Here is a 27,666-nt window from a genome sequence, read left to right on the forward strand (position 1 = left end):
GCAGGAGGTCCGGGCCGCTGACCCGGGTGAGTGGGAGGCCAGCGCCCCTGTTCCCACTGTGGGAAGGACCTGTCTTTGGCCTGAAAGGGCAGCTAATAGTTCTCCCCTGAAAGAGCTTCAGAGAACCCCACAAAATCTGTAGACAAGGAGAAGGGCACTCTCCTCAGGGCACATCCGGGTGCTATCACCAGAAGGAGGGGCATCAGAGGCCAGGCAGGGGGAGACTAGCCGCAAACATCTATTGCATGGCGACTTTGGGGTCAGTCATTGGACCCCCAGGGGCTTGGCAGCACCACCCTCCTTAGAACCCCTCCCAATTCAGCTCCAGCCTCCCTGACTGTGTGACCTCAGGAAAGTGAATTAACCTCTCTGTTTTCCCATCTGTAAAATGGAAATGATAATAGGACTGTTTATGAAGATGAAATGCATTATTCTACATCAGCTGTCAGCAAACTTTCTTAAAGGATCAGAGAGTTAATATCTTCAGCTTTGTGGCCCAGAGGGTCTCTGTCGCAACCCTTCAGCTCTGCTGACGTACCAGGAAAGCGGCCACATAGATGGTGAGTGTGGCTTTGTGCCAATAAAACTTTATTTATAAATACAGGCAGCGGGCCAGATTGGGCCCTCATCCTGCAGCACTTCCCAAACTTTTTGGTCTCAGGACGCCTTTGTGTTCTTAAAAAAACTATTGAGGCCCCCAAAGCATGTCTATTTACGTAGCTGAGAGCTACCGATATTTACCACTTCAAATGAAAACTGAGAATTTCTGAACTATGTATCAATTTTTAAATCACAATCAACAATAAACTTATTAATGGTAACAAATAATGTTTTTAATGAACAATAAGTGCATTTTCCAAAACAAAAAAATTCCTTGAAAAGAGAGGTTTGTTTTCTGTTTTTGCATCTCGTTAATCAGCTTAGCAAACGGCCAGTTCTGATGTCCGCAGTGTTCCACGTCCCTCCACGAACACCACCGCACGCGTGGGAGAGACGGAAAGCAATCCAGGCAAAGGATGTCTTAATATTATTCTACTCGCAGTTTGGCCTGCGGACGCCCGGGCCGGGTCTCGCCGGCCCTCAGCATGCCAGACCCCACTGAGAACTGCAGGTCTCCGAGCCGTTCCTGGCCCCAGGGAGCCGTTGTCAACCCGGAGCCTTGAAACAGCTGCACGGGTCTTCCTCCGGCCCCGGGCATGGGCTTCCCTCTGGCGAAGAAGGCGGGGTCCCCAGGAGCCACAGGCAGAGCTCCTCCCGTGAGTGGCCTCTGTGGATCTCTCAGTCTGAGGAGGAGCCAGCGAGGGTCAAACTTCCTCCCAGGCAGCTTGGTGGGTCATGGCCCCTCAGCCGTCTGGCCCCGCCGCCCACCCAGGGGCTGGAGGTCTCTGGGAGCAGGGGGCCAGGCAATGCCCTCTGGGGCCTGGGAAGCTGCAGCTGCCTGTCGCCGGAGGACAAGGCCACTGCCAGGGCCCCCACAATCCTGGACCCAAAGGCCAAGCCTGTGGCTGGTGCCGGCGCTGGACTCCAGGGCTCCACAGCCCACGCCTGCAGGCTGGAGCGAGTGTGAATTGCCCGGGAGACACGGAGAGAGGGATGGGGGGGGGGGGGGTGAAGAGGCAGAGGGGGGCGGGCCTGAGCCACATCATCTGGAAGGCTGAAGAAGGAGCAAGACAATGCGACTCTGAGAGCCAGGGAAGCGGTGCAAATGCCCAGGGCAGCTCCCTTCCTGGGGCACAAAGGACAGAGAGCCCCAGGCTCCATTTCAGATGTGTCCTCGGGGCTTCGAGGAATCGCCGCCCGTTCCCTGCAGCCCCTGGCCCCCTGTGGCCACCTCTGAGCCTCAGTGTTCTCTCTGTGAAATGGGGACCCACAACTGGGTTAGGAGGCAAAACTTTCCTTCTACCCTCTTAGATTCAGTAACTGGGGCCTGTGAATTAAACTAACAAATGACAAATTAACAGGAGAGAAGACATACAATTTTTACTCATATTTACATGTGTCCATGCAAATACCAAAAACCCTTCTATGGATAAGGGAAGTAAGGCGAGTTTTACTTCAGCCAGAGCGAGGAGTGCAACCCGGGAAGGCCTGTTCCAGGACGGAAGGAAGCGTTCGGAGGAGCATGGTGTTCAGTCTTATACCTTTTCAGAACAAAGAGCCTCCATTAAACACGCCCAGGATACACACTCACCAGAGTTTCAAGGAGATATTCAGTTGCAGGTTAGCAGGCCGAGTGACCCTGATGTCAGGAAGGGACTGGCCTGGGTGTGAGGGCCGGGTGTGGGCATGTGCATCCTTGTCTTAGGGGGGGTGCCTTCTCTGACGGTCAAGCGGGCGCTCAGTGTGTGTCTGATGGGCCGGAAGCCAGGCTTCTTCAGTTCAAGCCGAAGCAGTTTTGAACCAAACAGTTACCCATACGCCTCAGTGTGGGAAGATCCCTTGTCAGTGGAAACTTGCAGACCCACTCGGAGGTCAGGGGCCCAGAGACTGGGAGAGAAAGACAACAGCGTGGGGCGAGCTTCGAGTTGGCAGACACGGCCGCACACCGGAGGGCGGGACGTCCCAACTCCGGGGACAGAAGGTCCTACTCCTGAGACCCTCCCGGACCCCGCCCTGGGGACGCCCTGATGCTCACTGTCTCCTTTATGAGAAAGCAGGAAGCATCAAAAGTGCCTTCCTGAGCTCTGTGAGCTGTTCTGGCAAATTCTCAAACCTGAGGGGGTGGAGTCAGGGACTCCTGACTCACAGCCGGTCGGCCGGAAGTCCAGGTGGCCTGGGACTGTGGCCTCTGAAGTGAGGGGGTCTTGCAGGACTTGTAACTTGTGACACTCACCCCAGATCGATGGTGTCAGAACTGAACTGACTTCTTGGACACGCAGTTGGGGTCCGAGAATCGGTCGGCACAGGAAAAACCCCACACGTTTGGCGTGGGAAACATCCCAGTCGCGTCCTGAGGCTCCAGGAGGACGTGAATTTGGGGGGACACGGTTCAGCCCACGCCAGTCACACAAGCAGGAAAGCAGGCGCGGAAAAACCATGATGGTGCCGTGAACGGCCGAACAAGGCAGCCTGAGACCCTGGCTGTCACTGCTGTGTGTCCTACGGGAGCTGACTTCACCCTGAGCCGGTGCCCCCCGCAGGGCGCCTCGAGAGACACGTTTCCATTGCTTTACAGCTGTCTCAAGTCTTAGCTCCCTGGAGCAGGCCCTTCTATTTGAAATTCTTTTGGGCATTTGGGAGGAAGCTCAGAGTTCCTTTCAGAGCCTTTTGTTCTTAAAAACAATCAAGCCAGGGGCCGGCCCTGTGGTGCAGTGGTTAAGTTCGCACGTTCTGCTTTGGCGGCCCGGGGTTCGCGGGTTCGGATCCTGGGTGTGGACATGGCACCACTTGGCACACCATGCTGTGGGAGGCATCCCACATATAAAGTAGAGGAAGATGGGCACGGCTGTTAGCTCAGGGCCAGTCTTCCTCAGCAAAAAGAGGAGGATTCGCAGCAGATGTTAGCTCAGGGCTAATCTTCCTCAAAAGATAAATAAATTAAAAAAAATAAAAACAACCAAGCCAAAGAGACACATTCTGGGGTGGCCAATTCTGATCCCCCACAACTGAATATGGTGTCCCCCAAAATTCATATATTGAAGCCTGGCCCCCAATGAGCTGGTGTCAGGAGGCAGGGCCTCTGGGAAGGGATGAGGTCATGAGAGCCGAGCCCCCATGAATGGGACCAGTGCCCTTATAAAGGGGCGCCACGAGCTCCCCCGCCCCTCCCACCCTGTGGGGACACAGCGGGAAGACACCGTCTGTGAACCAGGATGCCGGCTCTCGAGGTAGCTTGATCGTGGACTGACTTCCAGCCTCCAGAACAGTGACAAATAAATGTCTGTGGTTTGTAAGCGCCCCCGTCTGTGCTTCTGTCACAGCAGCAGGAACAGACTGACAGCTGGACACCTGCTGAGGGCCGGGCAGGGACACTCCCGGGCATGAGCACATGGGGCTGCTGGCTGGAGCAGGGTCTGCGGATCGAGGGGGTGAACACAGCCCCTCCGTCATTCCACCCCTGCCCGGGATCCACCACGGCAGCCCCGCCGCTACGCATGACGCCCACGTTCCATCTGGCCTCCTGTCCCGCCCGGAATGGTGGCCTGTGCCCCTCTGCCGTCCCCCATCACGCCCGCCAACCCGGGCCCTGCGAGCTCTCCTGGCTCCAGCCCCCCCACCCCAGCCTCCCACACTCTTCCTCCAGGCGCGGCCCCCCCCCAACCCTGTGTCGCCACCGGCTTCAGCTCCTGAGCATGAGAAAGGCCTCGCCATCCACGACGCGTCCTCCAAGACTGGGCAGAAGCCGCCCTGGAGGGATGCGCAGCCCCCTGTGGACCCTGGCGGTCACCTCCCGGGGGCTGAGGAGACGCTCCACGAGGGCTGTGTAGACTCTGGCGTGGTCCTAAATTAATTCTCCAAAGACGCACTCGCTTTTGTAATTTGCAAACAGGTTTTAAAGGCGCCCGGACGCCTTCGTCTCCAAAGCGCGCTTCCTCTGAGCCCTCAGTCCCCCTGGGGATCAAAGACACGGTAGAAGAACCAATTAACTGGACGACGACGCGAGACTCAGAGCCCCCCAATCCGAGGTCGCGGCCTAGTCCAGGGGAACGTCTCCACTGCAGCTCCGGCCGGAGATCCCCGTTCAGGCCTGCCACCTGGAGGCCGGACGGCGGGCAGCCGCGCGGGGGCGCCCGGGAGGCGCAGGAGGCGGCCTCCTCTCAGCCCCAGGGACCGGGCAGGACCAGCAGGGACGCCGGGGTGTCCGTGCCGGCCTCTCTGTCCAAAGGACGTTCTAACGACTCCTGGGAACCGAGCCGATGGCTCAGGGAGACCGGGTGTCCAGGAGCCTCTAGCCTCTGCCTCCACTTTTCTCAGGAAGAGGCCCGGGGAGCCGGGGGGCCGGCGGAGGAGCTTGAGGAGCGCTGTGAGCGGGGCCTGGCTGAGAGGAGCAGAAGATGAGGGAAGCACGCTCAGAGGGGACAGCGGAGGGTCAGAAAGCTTCTGTCACTTCTCCAAGGTCTTGTCCAAGGTCACAGAGGGGAAAAGGGTGGACCTGAAGCTGCACCCGGTTGGTTCCCTCCACCCACCCCCGTGGCCTCCCGGAGGATGAGGACATGCCCCTCCTGGCTGGATCCTAGTCAGTCCCCCCCTCCCAGGGCCTCCCCTCCCACTGGGGCGCCAGCCACTAAACCACCCAGGGAAACAACAGGCCTTTGAACGGCAGGTGGTCAAAGTTCAGAGAGGTTGACGGCATTGCACCAGCTCCGTCCTCCCCCCCCACCCCCAGAGCCAGCTTGCGACCTGAAGAGTGAATCAGAGGCCCCAGGCACAGGGCTGGACAGGCAGCCCCCCCACCACTGCTCTGGGCCAGCGGGGGTCCTGTGGGTTTTCACCTGCTGTGCGGAGGACCCAAATGTGACCCGACCCCCTGGAGGCAGTGGTCGAGACCAGCCACGTCCAACAGCAATTTAAAGTGGGTCGCGTTAAACATTCCGGTCACCGCCGTGAAGAAAGTAAAAAGGAACAGGTGAATTTTAAGGTTTTTTTTTTAATAGGGGCAAAATTCACATAAATTACTCATGCAAAGTGCACGATTCCACAGCACTGAGTACATTCACGATGTCGTGTGACCACCACCCCCATCTAGGTTCAAAATATTTCCATCACCCCAAAATAGACTCCGTGCCCATGAGTCAGTCACTCCCCGGTCCCCCTCCTCCAGCCCCGGCGCCCACTGGTCTGCTTCTGTCTTGATGCATCTGCCCGTTCTGGGCAGTTCACATAAATGGGGTCACACACTGTGTGGCCTTCTGAGACTGGTTTCCTTTGCTGAGCATAATGTTTCCAAGGTCCGTCCACGCTGCAGCCTGTATCCGGGCTTCCTTCCCTTTTATGGCTGGAGCGTATTTCGCTGCATATGTACACCACGTTTTCTTCATCTGTTCATCTGTTGATGGGCATCTGGGATGTTTCTACCTTTGGGCTCTTGTGAATAATGCTGCTATGTACATGCGTGCACGAGAATTTATCTGAACACCTGTTTTCGATTCTTTGGGGTCCATACCTGGGAGATCTCAATTTGGACCAGCACATTTCAAGCACCCGATAGCCACATGCAGTTCGTGGCGACCGTCCTGGGTAGGGCAGGTCTATCTTCACACGCTTAGGGTCATTCTTGAGCTCTGTTGTGCCCGGGCGGTCTCCCCCACCGCCGCGGGGGGTGTGTCCGGGTGCAGGGTCCCACTCTGCGGGCCTCGTGCTGGGTAGGTGGGTGACGGCTGCACGGTAGGACTGGACAGACCACCCTCCAGCCCCTGCTATGCCACCTGCATACACATCCTGGGTGGTCTGAGTGTTGTGCCCCCACAAAGCTCGTGTGTTGAAATCCTAACCCTCAGACACACGGTATTTGTTGGCGGGACCTTTGGGAGGTGATGAGGTCATGAGGGTGGAGGCCCCATGAATGGGATCAGCGCCCTAATGAAACAGACCCCAGAGAGCCCCCTCGCCCCTTCCACCATGTGAGGACGCAGCCAGAAGGTGCCGTCCGTGAACCAGGAAGAGAGCTCTCCAGGTGTGTTGACCGTGGACTTCCAGCCTCCAGCACTGTGAGAAATAAATGTCTGTGGTTTATAAGTGGCCCTGTGTGTGGTTCTGTTCTAGCAGCTGGAGCAGACTGAGACACATCCCAACCGGGGACCTCAGCCTTCTAATCAATAAAACAGCAGCGGGCAGGGAAGATGTGTGTGCACAGGCCCTGGGGTTACCTGGCTCTGTGCTGTGTGTGTGTGCGCATGTGCATGTATGTGCATGTACATGTGTGCGTGTATGTGTGTGTGTGTGCACAGCACCAACCACGGCAGCACATGGTGATGCTATAAAAGCAAGAGAATCTGACCTTGCCCCCACCCCGGGGGGAGGAAGCGACGTCCAGGACCCCACAGGAATTACCTGGCTGCAGAGGCAGCTGCACAGGCCCAGGGGGCCCTGAGCCGGGGGCATCCACTGGGCTGTTCACTGGGGCAAAGGGGGTGCAGAGGGAGGGGTGGCCTGGGCAGGGAGACCCCGGGTCACCAGAGGCTCCTGGAGCTTCTACAGGATTGCTTCTCAGGGAGATGCTCCCAGCCTCTCGGGGCGGAGCTGGCCAGCCCTGAGGCCACAGCAGGGCTCCGTGTGACTCATTCGTCCTGGTGAAGACCCCGCAGCGGAGGCGGAGAAAGCAGCCTTTAAATATAGCTCAGCGCCATCTGATGCTGCGGGTGGCTGGCGGGAAGCCAGCGGCCGCCCGGACCCCGCCAGCCTGCTCTGCGCTGGGTCCAGACATCCCCGCCTCCCCGCCCTCCCGCCCCTTCCCCTGCAGCCTCAAACAGCCCCCACCCCAGAGGTGAGGGCGTGCGCTCCCACGCAGACACTGTGACGAGCTGGCGTCTAGAATCAGGCATTAGGAGGCCAGCCAGGTGGGGGAAAGCCAAGTCCGGCTTTGCAAAGGCCTCTCTCCTTGGCCAGAGCTGGGCCATGGAAATTGCAAATTGTGCGGATGTCCCCAGCTAAGGCAGGTCAGCTCTGCCCCAGGAACTCACCTGGCAGCAAGGACACCAGACCAGACCCGGGGGGTCTGGCTGCCGGCCCCTGGCAGGGCTCCAGCCCCAGATCGGCCTTCCCAGGCTCTGAAGGCATGTGCACGGCGGTGGCCCTCTGTGCAAGAGCAGCGTCCACCCGACCTCTCAGCCCCGCCTCCACCTGCCCCCACTTCTGGGCTGCACTCCTCCCAGGTGTCCACCTCTCCGCGCCCACTGCTCCATCCGGGGAACTGCAGCCCCCACCCAGCCAGCCCCCAGGCTCTCCGCTCAGGCACCCCACCTGACCTGCAGCCCGTGAGCTCCCCACACCCACCGGAGCCTCCTGCCTCAGCCCGCCCACCCTCCCAGACAGCAGACCTCTCACCTCCCTCCCTTGCTAGCAATTTCTGCAGCTCCTTCTACTGTACGTTAGCACGGGCTGTGCGCCAGGCGCAAGCTCAGGAGCACAATGGAGTCAGCCGGGCACTGTGGGTCCCCTGGGCTCCCTGTCAGACAGAGGAGGCAGAGACCACATCAACCACCATGTCAACCAAAGAAAAGGTGCAGAAATAGAAGGAACGACAACCGGGACGTGCGCTGAGAGGGAGCAGGTGGAGGACATTGGACAGGCCGACCTTCCTCCGCGGGGGAGGGAAGGTGTCGCAAGCCCGGAGGACGAGGAGTCTGGGAGGAGAAGGGGGAGCCGAGGGACATTCCATGCAGGGAAGGAAGCTCCAAGAGGGAGCAAACCGAGAGGACCGAGATGCAAGGCGCATTGTCCTCTAAACCATTTGGCCTTTACCCTGAGGGCAGTGGGAGCCATTGAGGGCTCAGGAGAGCTGGCAGCCTCAGACTTCCATGTGTGAAAGCTCACTGACTTAGATTCAGAAGGTAGAACAGCGCATGGCGGGGGCTGGGGGAGGGGCAGAGGAGTTAGTGAATGATGACAAAGCTGTGGAGACGGATGGTGGTGACGGCTACACGACTTAATGCCACGGAACTATACACCTAAAATGGTTAAAGTGGTAAATCTTAGGTATATTTTGCCACAATTTCAAAAAGTAAAAATAGGGAGGCGGGCCCTGTGGTTGAGTGGTTAAGTTTGCGCACTCCGCTTCAGCGGCCCAGGGTTTCACCGGTTCAGATCCCAGGTGCGGACATGGCACCACTCATCAAGCCATGCTGTGGTAGGCGTCCCACGTATAAAGTAGAGGAAGATGGGCATGGATGTTAGCTCAGGGCCAGTCTTCCTCAGCAAAAAGAGGAGGACTGGCAGCAGTTAGCTCAGGGCTAATCTTCCTCAAAAAAATAAATAAATAAACAAAATGGTTAATTTTATGTTACATGTATTTTGTCTCAATTAAGAAAAGGAAAGGAGGGGCCAGCCCCGTGGCCCAGGGTTTCTCCGGTTTGGATCCTGGGTGCCGACACGGCACTGCTCATCGGGCCATGTTGGGGTGGCGTCCCACATGCCACAGCTGGAGGGACCCACAACTAAAATACACAACTATGTACTGGAAGGATTTGGGGGAGAAAAAGCAGGAAAAAGAAAAGGAAGATTTAAAAAGAAAGAAAGAAAAGGAAAGGAGATGAAAAGGGCAGAGAGACCAGCTAAGGGAGGCGGGACATATCTCCAGACCCAAGGCAATGACTGCTGATGGCGCCCAGCAAGGGCGGTGACAGCAGAGAGGGAAGCAGAAGAAACGGAGAAACAGGAGATGGTAGACGGGACCTGGCGACTGGTCAGGCGGGCAGTGGCTCATGGGATGGCTCTGTCCCATCCGCCGTCGGGTGGGGCCTTCCGTGAGGCAGGTCCGGCCTCCGAGTCTTTGCTCCTGCTGTGCCCACCACCAGCCCGTCCATCTCAGTCCTCAGTCCCACTCGCCCTGGAGGCCCAGATGCGCCGTGTTAACTGCCTCCTCCAGTGTTAACTGCCAGTCCAGCCCGTCCCAGTCCCCGAGCTGCTCCACTCTCACTCCGAATTCCTCCCACCCCTTTGCTGTCCCAGCGAGGACGTCAGCGGCACGCTGATGTTTCAGTCTCAGGCCCTTTACAGGAGGCCTCTGCACACTTCGCAAAAGAGCCAGACAGGAAACATTTTCCGTTTCGAGGGCTGGCAGTCTCTGTTGCAACGACTCAACTTTGCCTTGTCGCACAGCTTTGTCAATAAAATTTTATTTAAGGACAGCAGATGTTTGTAAATTGAAATATACTTGACATATAACATTGTGTAAATTTAAGGGGTCCAACCTGTTAATCTGATACATTTACATATCGTAGTCTGATTACCATTGTAACAATAAGTAACACTTCTGCATGTCACGTAATTATTCTTTCTGTTTAGCGGTTGGTTATTTCAACCACTAGTGTCTTAGCAAGACTGATGATTGTGACACAGCATTGTCGTCTGTACTCACTGTACTGGACGTTAGACTTCTAGGGTTTATTCACTACTTGTTGCAAGTTTGTCCTCTTAAACAATACCGTCTCCTGTCCCCAGCCCAGACGCTGAGGTTTGAATTGCACGTAATTTTCATGTCGTGAAATGTTTGGGATTTTTTTTCAAGCATTTAAAATACAAAGGGCATTCTTAACTCGCAGGCCCCACAGGCACGGGCGACAGGCTGCACTGAGCACCCCAGCCGTCGACAGTCTCAGCACCGCGTCTTGCCCTGTGTCCACCACTTCTAACACCACGTCAGGGAGTCCAGGAGGATTGCTCAGGTTTTTAAAAATCTATGGCTATTACAAGGATAAGAGGGATCCGTGGGGTCCTGCTGGGGCGCCTTCTCCCCCATCCTGCACCTGCGGCTTCACGGGGAGCTCCTGCCCTCGGTTCAGGGAGAGCACGACCTGCGCCTGCGGGCCCCACCTGACAGTGGACAGCTGCAGCACACAGCCCTTTCCCGGGACGTCCCCGAAGGACCGGGTGACGGGCGCCCCCTGCCCCCGGCTGATGGGCACAACTGGGGCCAGTGCACTGGGTTGTTAGCTTTACTTGGGAAGAGAAATGGCTGGACATGTGACAATATGCTGATTCATGGGCTGCGGCCGGTGGTTTGCCTGGATGGCCAGGGACTTGAAAGGAAGACAGCTGGACAATTGTGACAAGGAGGTCTGGGGAAGAAGTAGGTAGACAGGCTTCTCTGAATGGGCAAAAAGTGTGAAGACATCCGTGGCCCATGTGCACGGTCACTGCTATGGTCTGAAGGTTTGTGTCCCCCTCTGGCGAAAAAGACTCTTATATTGAAATCCTAAGCTGCGAGGCGATGGTGTCAGGAGGCTGGGCCTTTGGGAGGTGATGAGGTCATGAGGGCGGAGCGCCCACGGAATGGGACCAGTGCCCTTATAGAAGGGGTCCCAGGGAGCCCGTCGCTCTCCCGCCGAGTGAGGACCCAGCAAGGAGATGCTGTCTGTGAGCTGAGAAGAGAGCTCTCCAGGCACTGGATCCCTTGCACCTCGATCGTGGACTTCCAGTCTCCAGAACTTCGGGAAATAAACGCCTGCGGTTTATAAAGCCCCGTCTGCGGCATTTTTGTTAGAGCGGCCAGAACGGACTGAGCTACTCACCAAATGGCGACCTCACAGAGGAGGATTTTCACAGTCAAGTGGCTAGAATGCCCCATCCTGTGGACGCCCGGCGGCCTCCCTCCCAGCCACCTGTCATCACCCAATGGGTCATCGACAAAGGGTCACCAGTGGCCCTGCTGGGTGGCCATCAATAACCATCTGGTCTACACTGTGACCCTGCTCTCACCACCGTCCGGAGTCCGCTGTTTCCAGGCGGCTCCAGTGGGCAGGCAGCCGGCGGCCACCCTCCCACAGCCCGGAGCACGGCCACGGTGCAGGCGTGGCTCGCAGGTGGGAGGCCAGTACCTGGAAGGAGCCGGGGATGAGCACCGGCTGGCTCCTTCCCGTCCCCCTGCCTGCGCTGCCTCCCACCACAGACCCTTGGCAATCCTCTTCCTTGATGCCAGAGCAGAAGCCGGCAAGACTGACATTGGGTGAGTTGGTTTCTTTTTCAACTGAGGTAAGACTCACAGAACATAACGTTAACCAATAACCATTTTAAAGCGTCTGATTCAGTTGAGTACATTCACAATGCCTTGCAATTATCACCTCTATCTAGTTCCAGAACATTTCCATCATCCCAAAGGAGACCTCGCACTCATTACAAGGTCCCTCCCCATCCCCCCACCTCCCAGCCTCTGGCAACCACGTATCTACTTCCTGCCTCTGCATGTGCCTGTGCTGGACATTTCCTACAACGAGGTCACACAATCTGTGGCTTTCTGCGACGGGCTTCGTTAGCCGAGCGTGATGTTTTCCAGGTTCCTCCGCAGTGTAGCCTGCATCAGAGCTTCCTTCATTTTTATGGCTGAATAATATCCCGCCACTTGGAGGACCATGTTGCGTTTATCCTTTCATTGTTGATGGACCCGTGGGCTGCTTCAACCTTTGGGCCGTCGGGAAAAGTGCTCCTATGAACACTCCTGTGAAAGAAGGTGTCTGAGGGCCTGCTGTCCATTCTTTGGGGTATGGTGGCTCACTTTTTTTACTTAATATAGCAAGGACATCCCAGCGCAGGCTGGCTCTGCACCTATTCTCTGCCGGTCTGCATGGAGCTCAGTAACTGTGTGTGGAACGAATCAGGAAACCAGCGCATCGATGATGCATCAGTGTTTAGACGACACTTTCCTCAGCATGCTGCCGTTTGTGTTGGGGAAGGAGCTGGTGGCTCAGGCAAGGGCCTTAAATGCATCAGTGGGTTTGGGGGGCAGGGAGCGCAGACCCAGCTGAGCCCAGCAAAGCTGACAGGGGATAGAGGGTCTGCTTCCCCAACTCAGGGACCCAAGTGCTTTTCTGGAAAGGTCACAACCTTACAGTCTCACACTAGGGGACAGAAGGCACAGGGTGCAGGGGTTCCCCCAAGACAACTGCCCAGTCGGCCAGGCCAGCCTGAGGCGGAGGCAGCGTCCACTCAGGAGGGTGTGCCGAGACCCACGTGCCCCGAGTCCTGCAGGGCCGCCTCCTGCCTGGCCGCCCACCTGCCCCGTCCACACTGCGGACGCTGGAGGAAGCAGATGGTCCGGAGGTGCCCGCGGACGAGCTCCCCCTCAAGGATGGGGAGGAAACACACAGGCGCCCACTCCAGCCCCGCCTCTGGGCCGCAAGACCATGTTGCTCCATCACGGCCACAGTCAGAAGCCACACACACTGGCACCACCCTGCTCTGCCAACAGCCCCCCAAAGATGGGGAACCCCTCTGTCCAGCCCAGAGATCAGCGAACATCTGGAAGAGCCAGCTCTGGCCCACGTGTGGCCTCGCAGGTCGTGGCGACAAGCCCGCGCTGCGGTGGGCGCTGGTGGACCAGCGTGACCGTGCGCGCTTCACGTGCAAAGGCCGAAACTGTGATTTCAAGGATGTTTACATTTCACAGAATGCTCTTCTTTTGTTTTCAACCGTCTAAAAATGTAAAACTCCTTCTGAACCCGAGGGCTGTGCAGAGGACCAGCACATGTGGCCAAGGCTGTGGTTTGGCTGTGAGTCATCCGGCCGTCACCTCGACACGCACTGGGCCTGCAGGGTGCTGCGCCGACGACCGACAGCGGGTGTGATCACGGCCACCGCAGGCCGGCTTGGCAGCCAGCTGGGCCAGCAAGCGAACCCTGGCACTTTTGCTTCCTTCCTGAGCCACCTCAGTAAAGTCACTTAACCTCTCTGGGCGTCGGGTTTTCACACATAAATGATCCTAGTCGTGAAGACTGTAAATGCGCCCGGCGCTGTGCAGGGCGCGCCTGCCCCCGTTTTCCCCACTCTGTCTCCAGCTCCCAGGACCCCTGGGCAAACCCTGTTTTTAAAAGGGAGAAGGCAGGAACCTTGGCTCAGGGCCTGGCCTCAATCTTCAAGGCCACAGGGCCAGCACTAGGTGCTCCCAACCACACTCGCACTCTGGTCCTGGACTCTGAGACATTCCACGCCCATGCTCACTTCCGCCTTCCTGCCCAAGCGCCGTTCAGGGGAAAAAATCCCATGAGAGAAGGGTGAGGAAGGTGAGAGGAGGAGGGAGACAGCTGGTGTGCCCGTGTCAGACGGGCCTCCAGGGTCCTGGTCATGATGGGGACGCTAAGAAGGCCAAGAACGAGCCCACCACCACCCTGAACAAGCCCCCCACCGCCCCGCAGCCTGCTCCTCTCCCTGGCTCGACACCTCCGTGAGTCACCCATCTGGCAGCTGCTGGCCCAGAGCCCGGGCGGGCTGGGCTGTGAGTGGGCAGGGGGCTAGAGACCTACATAAGCCTCTGGTTTCTCCTCCACACCCACAGGGCCCTGGGGCTCAGAGCACACGCCCGCCTCAGCCCAGTTACTCCGAGGCAGGTGGGGCTGCCCGGCCTCCGGCTGCTGTGGTCACCGCCCAGCTCTGGGAACAGGAAGGAAGAGGCTGCCTGTCTCACCCACGGGGCCTGGGAAGCCACCACCCCTCTCTCAGGCAGGGGGGACACGGCCCAGACTGCTGGCCCCGCTGGCCCCAGCCTCCCCAAGATGCCAGCACCTGCCAATCACCGTCACCCCCAGGACTCGGCGGCACACACACAGACACACACATGCGGTGTTACTTTGCAGGTGGGCACGTGGGTGGCAAGGCAGGACAGTCAAAGGCAGGTGGCAAGCCTGTCCCCCACCCCGCCCCACTCCACCCCCAACATCCAGTCACATCTGTGGACAGTCGTGGCTGCCACCGCTGCGGGAGAAGGCCCTGCTGGTACCGAGTGGTGGAGGCAGCGCCCACACAGAAGCATCTGGCCCAAATGTCTGCGGGGGAGACCCGGGCGTGTGCCTGGGTTCAAGGCCAGGCTCTGGCCCTTTGAGCTGTGAAGACGACACAGAGCGGCAGGCGTCTGACCTCGCTGTGCCTCCGCTCCCTCCAGGTGCATGAGGGCGCTGACACTGTAGTGCGCTTCTGTCGCGAGGATTCCGAGAGTCCATATGAGTGAGGTGCTGAAACCAATAGGCATGGCTGTGATGACTGTTGTCATTCTTAGACTTCAGGCTCCAGGCCCCACAGATCTGAATTTGAATCTGACACTTCTCAGCCAAGCCTGGACGAAGGCTGTGGCTGCCTGTCTCGGGGTCACCGGGGGAAACAGACCAGCTCCTGACACAGCCTCGGAGGGCCCAGCAGCGTCCAATCCTGGAAGGGGCATTCGGGGGCATCAAGTCTTCTGGGTTCTGATTCCGAGGATGTCACGGTGACAGGATGGGATGGGCTCAGGTGCAACACGCGCTGGAGGGGGACGACTGGAGTGGGTGGGGATGGTCCCCGCTGCAGAGGGCACCTGTGGCCTGGCCACCCGGACGGCTGCTGGCAGGAGGTCCGCAGAGTGTCTGTTGGAGCTGGGGATCCTTTCTGAGCTTTCTAGAAGGTACAGGCCAGCTCCAAAAAGGGGAGGCCACCGGGAGCAGGGGACAGGTACACAGGGTAACTCAGGACAATGAGAAGGAAGCTCAGCCCTTTGGAGAGTGGGGCAGAGAATTCCCGGGAGCCGTGTGTGTGTGTGTGTGTGTGTGTGTGTGTGTGTGTGTGTGTGTGTGTGTGTCTTGTGTGTCTGTGTGTGTGTGTCTTGTGTGTGTCTGTGTGTGTGCTTGTGTGTGGCTGTGGGGAACCCGCTGCGCCCAGACCCAGCTCAGAGCATTGAGATAAAGGCTGCCAGCCCAGTCTGACAAGAAACTCAGGTTCGGGCTGGGCCACGTGGCCCTGGGGCCAATCCTGGCTCCAGCATCCAGGGACAAGGCTTGCCTTGTCTCCAGGGAACTGCTGGGAGGTCAGGGGCCTCGTGTGTCCCCCTCCCATAGATGTCCAGAGAGTCCTGAGAAAGATGGACAGGACCGGGGAGAAAGGAAGGAGGCGGTGGAAACGAGGACGGCCACCACACCAGGAGACACAGGAGGGCCCGGAGCAGCCAGGACTAGGTTCGTACCGGAAGGGCAGGGCAAGGCGGAGGGCCGGGCAGGGGCTCAGGTGGAGGCTGACCGGCAGGGGGCTGGCCTGAGGCCCAGGCCCCTCTGGCCTCTAACCCGCCCCTGTGGGACAGGGCCCTCCCCGGCGCCCGCCAGCCAGCCCGCCCTCAAGTCTAAAGGGCGAAGGCACGAGCGTTTCTGTCCCAGACGCCAGCCAGCGAGGGCTGGCAGCAGGCTTTCCAGTCTATCGGTTTGATTTTGCTCAGTAAATAGTGATCACCAAAAAAAGGCCACACCCAAACCAGCTTTGTCCTCCTCAAGCCTGTGGGCACGAATTGGCCCTGGAGGTGTATTCACCCTGAGGGAGGAGAAAAGATGGTACAGAGTCACTCAGTAAGTGGGTGTGAAAAAGCTGGAGAGGGACCATGGGGGACGGTCAGCCTCGGATTCGAGGAGAGGAAGGAAAAAAGGCCGTCTACTGGTGGCAGGAAGGCCTGGGTGTGGCTGTCACCACCCTGAGCTCTGCTTGTCTGTGAACAGGAGACGAACAGGGTACATACTCACAGACACACACAGACACACACAGAAAAAGTCCACCCGCCCACCCGAAGGGCCCTACCCAACCCTGCCCCCAAACCCAGGAGAGGAAGAAAAACAATGGACTTCATTTTACTGGGCACAGATGGCTCTGTGCCTCAGTTTCCCCATCTGTAAAACGAAGCCGGTGAAAGTGCCACTTTAATTCTGACCCAGGCTGCCGTGAGGGTTGACTAAGTGAATACAGTCATGTGTCGCTTAATGGTGGGGGCACGTTCTGAGAAATGCATCGTTAGGTGACTTCATCGTTGTGCGAACGTCACAGAGGGCATGTACACACATCTAGGTGGGACGGTGCTCATCTTGTGGGACCACCATCCACCGGTGACTGAAAAAGTTGCTATGTGGCACATGACTGGACGTGTGAGGAGCCGAGCACGGGACCTTCTCACAGGAAGCATCAATAAATGTCATCACTTCTTTTTTATTTTTTCTTTTTGGCAAAGAAGATTGGCCCTGAGCTAACATCTGTGCCGATCCTCCTCTATTTTGTACGTGGGACACCACCACAGCGTGGCTGATGAGTGGCCCTAGGTCCATGCCCAGGATCCGAGAACCCCAGGCCACCAAAGCACACCGTGTGAACTTCACCACCATGCCACCAGGCTGGCCCCTGTCGTCACTTCTCATATGGAGGAGTGTTGTTTGGTCTATAGCTAACCGGAAGCCCCCGGGGCCGGATGCTGAGTCTCCCGGGGCCTCAGAGGCTCTCCGCGGTGGCGGCTTCTGAAGAGGGCGCTTCTGTAGGGGAGGAAGACGTTTCCTCTACCGCCTCTGGGTCCTTCTGCTGGCCAACGGCAACAAAGTAAATTCACATGAGACAGAATAACAGGAGAAAATGAAACAAAACTTGATAACACGTATTCACGGGAGAGGCTCAGGCAACCTGAGCAACTCAGCCAACTGGCCGAGGCTGCCTGTTTAAGCATCTCCAGCTGCAGACAAGGGGGACGCTGGGGCAGTGGTTTGGGTCTTCGAAAGGGAGGAAGGCAACGCACGTGGAAATGGAAAAGCAAATGTTTGGTAAATAGAACTTTGCTAAGAGTGGGCTCAGCGAGGGTGCTCCCAGTCTACCGGAACCCAGAGTTATCTGCGGTGATGGCCTGTCCTGGGCACAGGCCTTTATTTTAAATTTCTTTTAGGCAGTTAGTGGGGAAAGGCAAGCCTTTATTGTCTTCAGCTCAGAACAGGCTGCATACCAGAGTGGCGCATCTTGCATCTCGGGGTGGCCTGCCCTGAACCCCATCACTTCTCAGGCTGGTTCTGCAAACAGAAGGCACATTACATGAACCCTCAGTCAACACGGGGCTAACTGCCCGGCCTGTCCACCCAGGGCTCCAAGAAAGAGCAAGGTGTTTTCAAGACCCACAGCTCAGCTCCCCCCCCCCGCCCCCCCCCCCCCCCCCCCGCCGCCCCGGTCCAGAGGACCACCCTGAGCTCCTGTCAGGCCCTTGGGAGAACTTCCCAAACTGGAGGAAACTGAGGCACAGACCGCCAAGGGAACTGGCTCAGGAGGTCACCTCAGGTAACCCATCAGGGCAGCTGGGACAGTGACCGGCAAACTTAGCTGTACCTAGGACTTGCCTAGGACGCCTGGGTCCCCTGCCTGTCGCCGCCCCCCCCCCCCCCCCCAGAGATCCAGGGAACCCTCAGCGCCCACTGCAGAGGCTTCTCCCCGGCTGGCCACGCCCCGTCCCCTGGCTTCACAAGCCTTAGCCTCACAGGGGAAAAGAAACAGACCCTGTGACTCCACACAGGAGGGCAAGGTCTGCATTCGCCTCCCCTTTCCCGGTCACCTTTGCAAGACAAGAGCTGGAAGCAGAGAAAAAGGGCTGCACGTTTGCCTGCTCGTCAACGCCCTCGCGCCTCCCCCTCCCCCCAGCCTGGGCCTCGGAGCTGCCCCGCAGCTGCACCCGGAGGCAAGGGTTAACAGGAAGCGCCGGGCGTCCTCCAGCCACAGAAGCCCATTGTTCTCCAGCTGGTCCCCTCCCCTTGTCCAGGAAGACCCTCCGGGGAGCCCCTTCAAAAGGGCTGACCGACAGCTCCAGGCAGCAGGCCAGCCGGTCAGGAGGGCGAGTGCAGGAGGAGGAAGCCCGCTGGGTGTGGGCCGGGGCACAGCTGTCACCACTGCCTCTCGGGGGTTTCCAAGGGGGGGGGGTTCAGACTTGCGCGCCCTGCGGGGGGCAGCCCTCCCCCACAGTCCCCATCTGGAAGCCAGAAAGCTTTGATCTCGAGCCTCTAGGTACAACGTAAGCCCCTGCCTCCCAGTACCCGGCCCTCCACCACCCCCCCAGCATCTCTGGGTCAGAAAGTTTCACACTCCACCCCTCCTCGTCTGATCTGATCTCAGATCTGCCCCGCTCCAGGCCCTAACTGTCAGCTTTTTCTGATTAGCAGACTCTGGCTCCTGTGCTCTGGCCGGGCGGCCTGGATGGGGCGGGGGAGGAAGAGAAGAGCTGTGAGCAATTCCCTGGGAGCCTCTGGGGGCGGGCAGGGCGGGGGCTCGCAGCTGGCAACCAGATGTGGGTGGACAGGCTGAGGGGGAAATTAACTGGTACCAGTCGGGGTGGCGTGGCGGGCAGGAAAGACAGGACCTCAGGGGTCCCCGCCAGGCACATAGGTGCTGGAGGGAGGGTGGCGGGACAGTGAACACTGAGATTACTTCTTAACTGAGTATAAACAACGTGCTGGGGGAGGAGGTGGATCTGGGGCCCACTGGGCCAGGACACTGGAAGGCAGCAAGAAATAAAAGGGGCAGAGGGGGACAGCGGGATGGTGGACCCAGGGGCACTTCTGCTGAGAGGGGCTGCAACGAAAGGGGCAGGCAGGGAGCTGGCCTTGGGAGGCCTCAGGTCTGGAGATGAAGGTCGAGGGCCTCAGCCCCTGGGCTCAGCTCTCTGGACCGGACACTGCTGTGAGGGTGCAGGGCTCCCTGGACACGAGTGGGGGCTTCAGCAGCCTCCACGCCAAGGGTGGAGAGCGCGAGCCGGAGACTCGGGCAAGCTCCATCTCCCTCCTGCTTCTTGCGCCGTTGACCTGATTCCCGCGCGGCCCCGAGGGTCTCAGGATGCGGAAGGGCAGGCGCGGGGCGAGGGGTCCAGGCACCCGGGTTCTGGGAAGCGGCCAGGGCAGCGCGCAGGCCGGGCCGGAAGGCGGGAGGCGGGGCTCGATTTGCATGCCCCGCCCCGCCTGTGATTGACACCCAGACCGCTCCACCCCGCGCCCTGGCCAGCGACCCACCCGAGCGTCCCGCCTCGGACGTCAGTTTCCCGGCGGAGATCGGGGCCCGCCCAGCCGGGCCTGCGCCGTCCCCCTCCGGCCGCCGGCCTCGCCCAGGCTCCTGGGAGCGGGGAAGCCGGTCTGGGCGCTGCTTCTGGGCTGGTCCTGACCTGTGGCCTGGCCCCTTCCCAGCTCCGCGGAGGCTGAACTGGGGCGCCTGTCCCTGGGGTCCTGCACAGCGAGGGCAGGGATCTCGGGAGAGGAGACACGACCAGGGCCGTCCTCTACTTGCTCTCCTGCAGGGCGATCCTCCCTGGGCCTCAGTTTCCCGGTCTGTAAAAAGCAAACATTAAAAAGGATCGACCTCAAAATGCGTCGTTCATTCACAAAAACTGCTTAGTAAGCACCTGCTAGACTCCTCTCTGTCCTCATGGGGGCCGCAGGCTGGCAGAGGACAAATCCAGAAACAAATGTAAAACTGCAGCTGCGATAAATACTGCAAAAAAAAAAAAAAAAAAAAATAGCTCTTTATCTGCATGTCAATAAATATAGGGGTCTTAGACCAAAATGGGAGGCAGACGGGAACGCTTCCCTGATGACTTGTGCCCTTGTTCTGAACTGACCTAACTAGACGAATAGTGAAAAATTTTAGGAGGATCAGCATATGCAAAAGCCCTGTGGCTGGGAAGATTGCGGAAGCTTGAGGAACAAACAGCAGGTCCCTGCAGCTGAGAGTAATGCAAGATTAGGCCAGAGACGATGGGCTGGGCCCAGACTGAGTTGGGCCTTTCACAGTTTCATCACTCCTCCAGAAGCGGAAATTTCCTCACTCCAGGACAGTGGGCAAAGCGATTCAATGTTCTTCCAATAACAGGGAATGAATCCCTGGGAATCTCTCCCTTTTCAGCTTTCAGTCCTCAGCTAGACTTCTGACTGAGGCCAGTCTCCTGCCTGTAGTAACCAGGTGTCCTGAACTTGCTAACCTTCCTTTGTGACTAAGTCTAAGCCTGGAACCTCACACTGGCTACTGTTTCAGCAGGATCTTATGACATTGTTTCATTTTCATTGTAACCTTTATGAACTGTTACTTTCTAAGTATGGTGAGTGATTAACAAGGGGGTTAAGTTAAAAAAATTAGATAAATAATAGTACAGTTGTTACACAGAGATGAGGAAAATCTTGACAGTTAATTGTCTGAGGTTTGGGAAGTTCTATTCTAAGAGCCATAGGAAGCCATTGATTAAATAAGCTAATAAAATATTAAGCATTTAACACCTGCTTACCCCAGACAACCTCATTTACTCATTCAGGCCTGGGCTGGGCTTTTGTGAAACTGACATTCGAATGAGGACACAGATGCTAAACAGAATGTAAACATACCCTTTCAGCCGGTGAGCAGTGCTCTAAGGAAGGCTGAGCAGGGTCAAGGAGCAGAGCGGCAGAGGGGGTGCTATTTTAGATCAGGTGGCCCAACAAGGCCTCTTAAGGAGGTGATATTTAAGCAGAAACCTGAAGAAGTGAGGATGAACTTGTGGGTGTCTGGGAAAAGAGCGTTGTGGGCAGAAGGACAGCAAGTGCAAAGGCCCTGGGGCTGGAACACCCTTGGACCGTTCTTCAAGCATAAAGTAGGCCAGTGTGGGTGAAGCAGTGGGGAGCTGGCAGGGTGAAACGATCCAGTTTGCATTTCATAAAATCGGTGAGCAGCTGCTGTGGAGAGCAGATTGTCGGGGCAAGGGCCAGGAGGAAGCCGCTGCCCTAATCCAGGTGAGAGACGATGGCAGCTCACACCAGGTGGGAGCCATGAGTGTGGGGAAAGCTCGCAGTGCGATGAGAGGTCAAGTTGATAGCACCCGTGACTGGACAGGACAAAGGGAGTCAAGGAGGATCCCTCAACTGGAAGAGCTGGCAGGAAATGGCAAGAATCCTTTTTGGGTCCTGCATGTGTGACACACCTTAGCCGCCCACGGGGAGATGCGGGGAGGGGCTCAGGCAGAGGTCTGGAGGTGGGGGGAGGTCCAGGATAGAGACCCAGCATCCTGGCAGCATTCAGAGGCCTCAGACTGAGCGAGGCTGCCGAGGGGGAGTGTAGACAGCAGAGGCCCAGGGCCTGAGGCAGGAGGAAACCTGGGGGTGGGGGTGGGGGGACCTGGAGGAGGGAACGATCAATTCTGTCAACTCAGATCAATTAGGATTTGACTGAACTCCAGAGCTGGGAGGGAAGGCACCCCCTGTTCACACTGAGCCGCTGGAGGGGGCAACTATTTTTCCAGCACACACTTTCCCATACATACATATTCATGTCGCTGTGTGTGATTCCAAATGACCAGCACTGTTGTCACTCCAGCCTCTAACAATAATGCAAAGTGACTTTCTGTGTGCCAGGCGCTCCACTAAGCACTTCACAGGTATTATTTTGCTGCATCTTCACAACGCACCTAAGAGGCAGGGATATGACTGCCCACAGTTTACAGCCAGAGAAACTGAGGCCCAAAGAGGTGAAGTGATTTGCTCCAAGCTGCACAGCAAACAAGTCAAGCTGGCTGGCTGGCTCTGAAGCTGGGCTCCTCAGCCCACGGTGTCCGCAGCTGGCCTTCGTGTCACTCAGCATCCGGGTTCTGAGTTACCTCCATGTCCCAAGCATGCACATGTGTCTGGCGCAGGCCTTTCCTCCCCTGGGCAGCAGCTGCAGAGTCAGCATTCGGCAGGCCAGGCCGGCTGGATGGGCACGTAGGATGTTCCTAATTTGTGCCCATTTTGGACGGCACTGCAGGCCCGAGGTTCCTGGGGAATCCACTGGTCACGGGATATGTGACATTGTTCACATCTATTGTCCGATCCATCTCTCCGCAGAGGGCCTGTGCCAAGGCTCAGTGCCACGTGATGATGTGAAAACGCCAGGCTTCATCAATGTGGTCCTGACAATTTTCGATTGTGCCTCTTCCGATGGGTGACATGGGGCTGGTGGAGGGGTGTATCTTAATAGGATGAGTGTGTGTGTGTGGGTGCTTGTCCTGTCTCCCACGCATCATCCCCAGCCCCTAGCCCCGTGGCCCGGCCCAGGAAACCCCCAGGCAGCCGGGCGGGGGCGGGGGTCGGCCAAGCCGCTTCCCGCGGAAGGAAGGGCCCGGCGGTTCCGGCGACAGGATGCGCGGTGAGGCCCCCTCCCCAGCCGCCGGGGACTTCCCGGGCCGGGCAGGTTCGCGGGGGAGTTGCTCGCACGCGGACGCCTTGAGCCACCGCTGAGAGTGTCCCCACGTCCCACTGGGGAGTTGCGGGTCAGCACCCCGAGTGGGTGGCGCTAAAGTCTCCCACGTTCCCCGGGAAGGAATCAGGCGGCGACGGAGGCGAGCTGGGCCGGATTCCCTGGGGAACCCTGAGGGAGGCGGGGAGGGTGGAGGAGGCGGGAGCGGGGCGTCGGGCGGGGGCGGGGGCGGGGGCGGGGGCGGCCCGCCCTCCACCGCAGCCTCCTCCTCCTCCTCTCCCGCCTTGGGGTCAGGCCCCCGGGGTCTCAGGAGGCCCGCGGCGCGGAGCCAGCCGTCGGGAGGCGGGGCGCGCGCTTTCCCGGCGCCTCCCGCCGCCCCCGCTCCCCGCACCTGCGGCTTCTTTGTCCTCCCGACAGCCACTCGCCAACGCCCCGGGGCGACGCCTGCAGCCCTTCTCCTAAACCAGCGTCGGGTAAATTCGGGGGAGTTTTTCCTCTGGGATGGCTAACCTGGAGCTGGGGTGGGGCCAGAGCAAATCACTGGGGCTCCCACGGGCATCTCTAAACCTCCAGCCGCCTCGCGGAGGCTCACTTCACCAAAGAGGAAACTGAGGCTGGGAGCGCACCTCCCCTCCTGAGCCACACGATTATGCCGCCAGAGCCTGGAACCAGGGCCTAAGGGGCGCTCCAGAGTGCAGCTGCTCAGCTCCCCCCTCGGGCCGTGAGACCCCCGCCAGAGCGGATTCAGTGGGTCTTCGGAGGAGCGGTCCCCCAACTCTGCTTGGGGTACTGTACCCACCAGTATCCCCCCCAAACAGCCGAACTCGGAAAGCCCTCTCCCCACCCCCAGTTCTAGGGGAATTCCTAAGGAACCCCCAAATGTGAGAGCTCAAAAGACTCAGAGCGCCCGGGAGCCTCGCACGGAAGTGCTGTGGCAAAGAAAAGGGGGCCCAGCCCCCCCTGCCCACGTGGTAGCCGGTCAGACCGGTTTCTGGGGCCCCAGCAAGCCGCCGCCACCTCCTGACCCCTTCACCCCGCCCCTCCCCCGCCAGAGAGGAAAACAAGACGGGCAGCACAAGCTTTTGATTCAAATGGTCTTTATTTGTCTATCTGGCGTTCCTAGCAAAAGACCAGATAGATGGAGTTAGAATCCACCAGAGTAAACGGGTAAACAGACCCTCAGACGCGCTGACAAGGCTCTCCCGTCCCCAAACTGGCCCGGGCTCACAAGAGACCGGGCCCGGTCCGGCCTGACAGCGCCCTAACACCCACCCCTCTCCATTTGTGATTCAGACCAGGAACGTCTAGGTTGATCGTGTCGGTGTGTCCGAGGGACGGTCACGCTGGAGACTGTGACCGTCTTCCCACGTCTAACGCAACCGAAGAGAAAAAGTTTGGCCTGCAATTACAGCAGCCCCCACCACCGCCGCAGGCGCAGGGGCGCGGGGCCGAACCAGCAGCAGGCGGGAGCGGCATGACTCAGGCCGCCCGCCTCCCATCCCCCAGGGCGGGCCACACCCCAGACCCTCCTCCCAGGCCCCACACCCCCGCAAGGCCACAGGAAGCGCCCACGTCCGCCCCATGACGCAACCGTGACCGCTTGCACAAGTATGTCACTGGAGGGGGAGGGGCGGGCCAGGAATTCTCGGAGATCGGAGACGCCAACACCAACTACCGAAAAACCTGGAAGGGGCAGCACGGCCCCCAGTGAAAAACTCAAGTCCGACCCTGGGCAGTTGAAACACCAGGCTTCCCTTCTCCCAGTCCCAGGAGAGGCCGAGGTCCACGTCCCGGTGCGTTCGGACAACACCTGCCGGCGCGCCGGGTCTCGGCGGAAGGCGCCCGCGCCCCGGCTCAGGCTCCTCGGCGCCAACGCCGCACGCGCTTGGCGACGGCTCCCCGGGGACAGAGTCCCTCTCCGGGCCTCTCGGCAGCCCCGGCGGCGGCTCCTCTCCACGGTTTCCGCGGGCGCCCTCCCGGGGGCGGGCCTCGCCTCGGGGCCACGCACTCAGGCCGACGGCACGGCCGCGCTCTGGGCTCCGATCGCGCCGCTCGGGGGCCTTCAGAAGGCCACCACGGCCCGCACCAGCACGTTCAGCATGCTGTCCGCCGGGCGGCAGGCCGGCTTCGCCTCGCACGCCGGGGGCGCCGTCGGGGGCGCGGCGGGGGTGCAGTTCAGGAGACCGGAGAAGCGCCGCTGCAGGACGCGCGCCAGGTTGGGGAAGGCGCCCTCGGCTTGTGCCGGAGGCGGCTGCAGGCGATCGCGGAGCTCCGAGGAGAACCCTTCCTCCGCCGCCGCCTCCTCTAGACGGGCTTTCTTGCTCGGGACCAGTCCAGCGTCCCCGCTGTCGCTCAGGCTGCTGCTCCGCCGCTTGCGGCTGACTTTGGCGGGGCGCGGGGCACAGCGGGCGGGGGTCTCCTCGGCTCTCGGCGCCTCCTGCGTGTCCATGGGCTCCGGGAAGGGCTGCTCGCCGTCGGGGGCCGCTGCCTCGGCCGCGGCGTGCGCTTCCCGCGGCGGGTGCAGGTGAGGGTCAGGGGAGGGGGCGGGCGGCAGGGGCGGCTCGGACTCGTGGGCGTCCACCTTGGCCGAGAGGTAGAGCTCCCGGGCGCTGCGCATGACCAGCGACAGCTGCAGACTCCGGTGTAGCCGCAGGCCGCCGCGCTGCATGCGCGAGTGGTACATCTTCCACACCGACAGGGTCATGATGCGCTGCGCCTCCTTCTGCACCTCCATGGCGGCTCGACGGCGGGGCCTCGCGGGCTGCGCGGGACAGGGAGCAGGTGCACTCGGGACTTGGGACTCCGCTCTCGCTCGCGCCCACCCCCCCGCCGGGACTCCGCTCCGACGCTCTGCCCCGGCCTCCGCCACCCGGGCCCTTTTATACCCAGAGGGAAGTCCCGGAGCCGCCCCGCCCAATCAGAGAGCCGCATCCGGGCTTTCCAGCGCGCCGAGGCTCCAGCCTCCTTAAAGCGACAGGGTGGAATTTACCGAGCGGAGCAAAGGGACGGGAACCCGGGCGAGGGGGAGCGTGCCCCAGTCCACGCTGAGCCATCGGGGAGGAGGGGGTGTCTCCTTTCTCGGAGCCCCCCAATGCGCCCGCGCGCAGGCTCCGGAGAGGGGGCCGCGGGTGGGCACCAGGGCCCACCCACGTGCTTGCCTCTGGCGGCCCCAGCGGGTCATAGGCGGCAAGTTTCCCTGGGCACCCGGGAAGACCCGGGTAGGAGTCGGTACGTCCCCCGTGGGCAGTTCCTAGCATCCTGCAGGCGCCTGATGATGTTTGAATCAATAACGATTCTAACGCTTATTCAGCGTTTATTACGTGCCAGGTGCTTTTAAGGGCTTTCCTTTCGCAAATACCTCATTGACCCCTCAGCTCCACTCCGCGGAGAGCACCGTTAGACCTCATTTCTCCAAGTGGGGAAACCGAGGTGGAGTGACTCGTTCACTATTTGCTAAACGCATCAATGCGCCACTGCGGTGAAAGGGGACCACGGGGGCCTCCAGCTCTGCCGTCTCTCCGGCGCACGCCAGCCCTGCTCACTCCCCTCGTCTGTAGGCAGTAAGGAGGCAGGCAGCGCCGCTGGCTCCAGAGCAAAGCTGCCCACTCCACGGGCGGCGGACGTCTGCAAACACGAGCGCCGCCCGGGCTGCCGTTTCTGCGCTCAGCACTGCGCATCGCCCCCGTTTGCCTCGGCCCGAGCTCCACGGGTGGGTTTGGCGCTCGCAAGGCGGAGGAACCGGCCGGCCGCACGCCCGTCCGCGGGCACACGTGGTTGCCACCACCAGCCGACGCTGCCGTGCCCCGCCTTTGCGCCCCGGGAGGCATGCCTAGGGTAGGAGCTGGAAACTTGAACAACGCAGAGACAAATTGAAAACATCGGCCCCGCCCTCCGCTACGCGCTAATGCTCCAAAAAAACCTGTTTCCAGTTCCTCCAAAAAAAAAGAAGATGCAAACTTGTTCGGATAGCATTCGTGGCGCGGGCCCTTTAAGGGGAGGCTCCGCCCCGCTGACTCTCGCGCGGAACCTTCCCGCCACAGCATTCGCGAGACTTCCAGAACTAAATTCGGAAGCAATGACGCAGGGCCGGCGCGCGAGCCGCTTCCGGCTGCCCATATAAGGACAGGGGCGGGGCTCTCCGTGCCCGCAGCGGCCGGCTTCTTCCGGGCGGGAGGGGGCCCCGGCAGGAGCCCGCGGCCTCGGGGCCAGCGTCCACGCGGGCCGGCGGGGAGAGGGAGGTTTCGCTTCCTTCCCTCCGGAGGCCAGGAATGCCTGACGCCCCTCCGGGAAAGCCGCCGCCGCCGGGGAGGGGCGACCTCAGGGCTCCCACCGACGCCATCTCCCCGAGACCCAACACAAGGGGCAACGCACTGCGGACCCCTTCATCTCTGTTCCCCCAAGCAGATCCCACCGTTACTTCCCCCCTACGAGGTCCCTCCCATGTATTCCTGCTCTTTCCCCCAAATCGATGCTCTCAGGCACCCCTGGCGCCCGCTCAGGTCCCGCCCCCCAACCAGGCACGTGGGAACTCGACCATTATTCTCTCTTCTGAAAGATCCCTCCAAAAACTCCCCAGTGAGGGATCCCGCCACACGCCACGGCGACCCGCTGAGAACGCCCCCATCCCCGACCCCACGAGCCTGCACCATGGCATCGCCAACCCAGGCGCCAGCTCTGAGACCCCACACAGGGACTCGGACACGCGCAGGGGCGGCCCTCAAGGGCTGCTCCAGACACCCCGCCCGCCCTGCATCGGGAGATCAGGCCCCCGCTCAGGCGCTGGCTGCCCCCGCAAAAGACTGCTTTCCCGGAGACCCCACACAGGACTCCTCCGTCACACAGGAGGCGACCTTAGGAGTCCCTCCCCAGACGGAGACCCCACACGCGGAGGGCTTCCCTGCAGACCATCCATCCTCAGAGCCACCCCCACAGCCCCTCATGCACCCAGAAGGACCCCACCCCCAGAAGCAGCTCCGGGGCCCCACTCACTGCACCCCGCCCCGGGACGACCTCGAGGCGCCCCTCCTCCGCAAGGAAAATAAGGAGGAGGGGAGAGTGCGGCAGAACCCCGCCCCGGAGTACGCCCGCGCC

General features: G+C 59.9%; 2 protein-coding genes and 2 long non-coding RNA genes across 7 annotated transcripts in view; 2 read left to right on the forward strand and 2 right to left on the reverse strand.

Annotated features, from left to right (window-relative positions):
- The window catches only part of CACNA1A (calcium voltage-gated channel subunit alpha1 A), a 203,173-nt gene extending 196,498 nt beyond the window's left edge, over nucleotides 1-6,675 (forward strand). The window contains exons 48-49 of the transcript XR_011541440.1: nucleotides 405-560; nucleotides 920-6,675. The gene's annotated coding sequence lies outside the window, so the exon portion shown is untranslated. The remainder of the gene's footprint in view (nucleotides 1-404; nucleotides 561-919) is intronic.
- An 8,183-nt stretch (nucleotides 6,676-14,858) lies between these two features.
- LOC139084121 (uncharacterized) lies at nucleotides 14,859-16,581 on the forward strand. The gene is made up of 3 exons (XR_011541447.1): nucleotides 14,859-15,022; nucleotides 15,453-15,569; nucleotides 16,441-16,581. It is a non-coding gene; the product is annotated as an uncharacterized lncRNA (long non-coding RNA).
- Nucleotides 16,559-27,650, reverse strand: LOC103567236 (uncharacterized). Of its 4 annotated transcripts, none has more exons than XR_011541444.1 (6): nucleotides 27,565-27,642; nucleotides 19,781-19,869; nucleotides 19,544-19,706; nucleotides 17,895-17,966; nucleotides 17,354-17,417; nucleotides 16,559-16,938 (listed from the first exon to the last, which is right to left on the reverse strand). It is a non-coding gene; the product is annotated as an uncharacterized lncRNA (long non-coding RNA). The 4 variants fall into 4 exon arrangements; XR_011541443.1 differs by having other exon boundaries at nucleotides 16,559-16,941; XR_011541446.1 differs by lacking the exon at nucleotides 19,781-19,869 and having other exon boundaries at nucleotides 27,565-27,650.
- On the reverse strand, nucleotides 23,656-27,515 carry IER2 (immediate early response 2). The gene has a single exon (XM_008543870.2). It carries the CDS (start codon nucleotides 25,307-25,309, stop codon nucleotides 24,638-24,640), a length of 672 nt encoding a protein of 223 aa, XP_008542092.2. The 5' UTR covers nucleotides 25,310-27,515; the 3' UTR covers nucleotides 23,656-24,637.
- Nucleotides 27,651-27,666: the final 16 nt, after the last annotated feature.

This window comes from Equus przewalskii, chromosome 6 (assembly GCF_037783145.1).
Source record: "Equus przewalskii isolate Varuska chromosome 6, EquPr2, whole genome shotgun sequence".
Taxonomy (NCBI): Eukaryota; Metazoa; Chordata; class Mammalia; order Perissodactyla; family Equidae; genus Equus; species Equus przewalskii.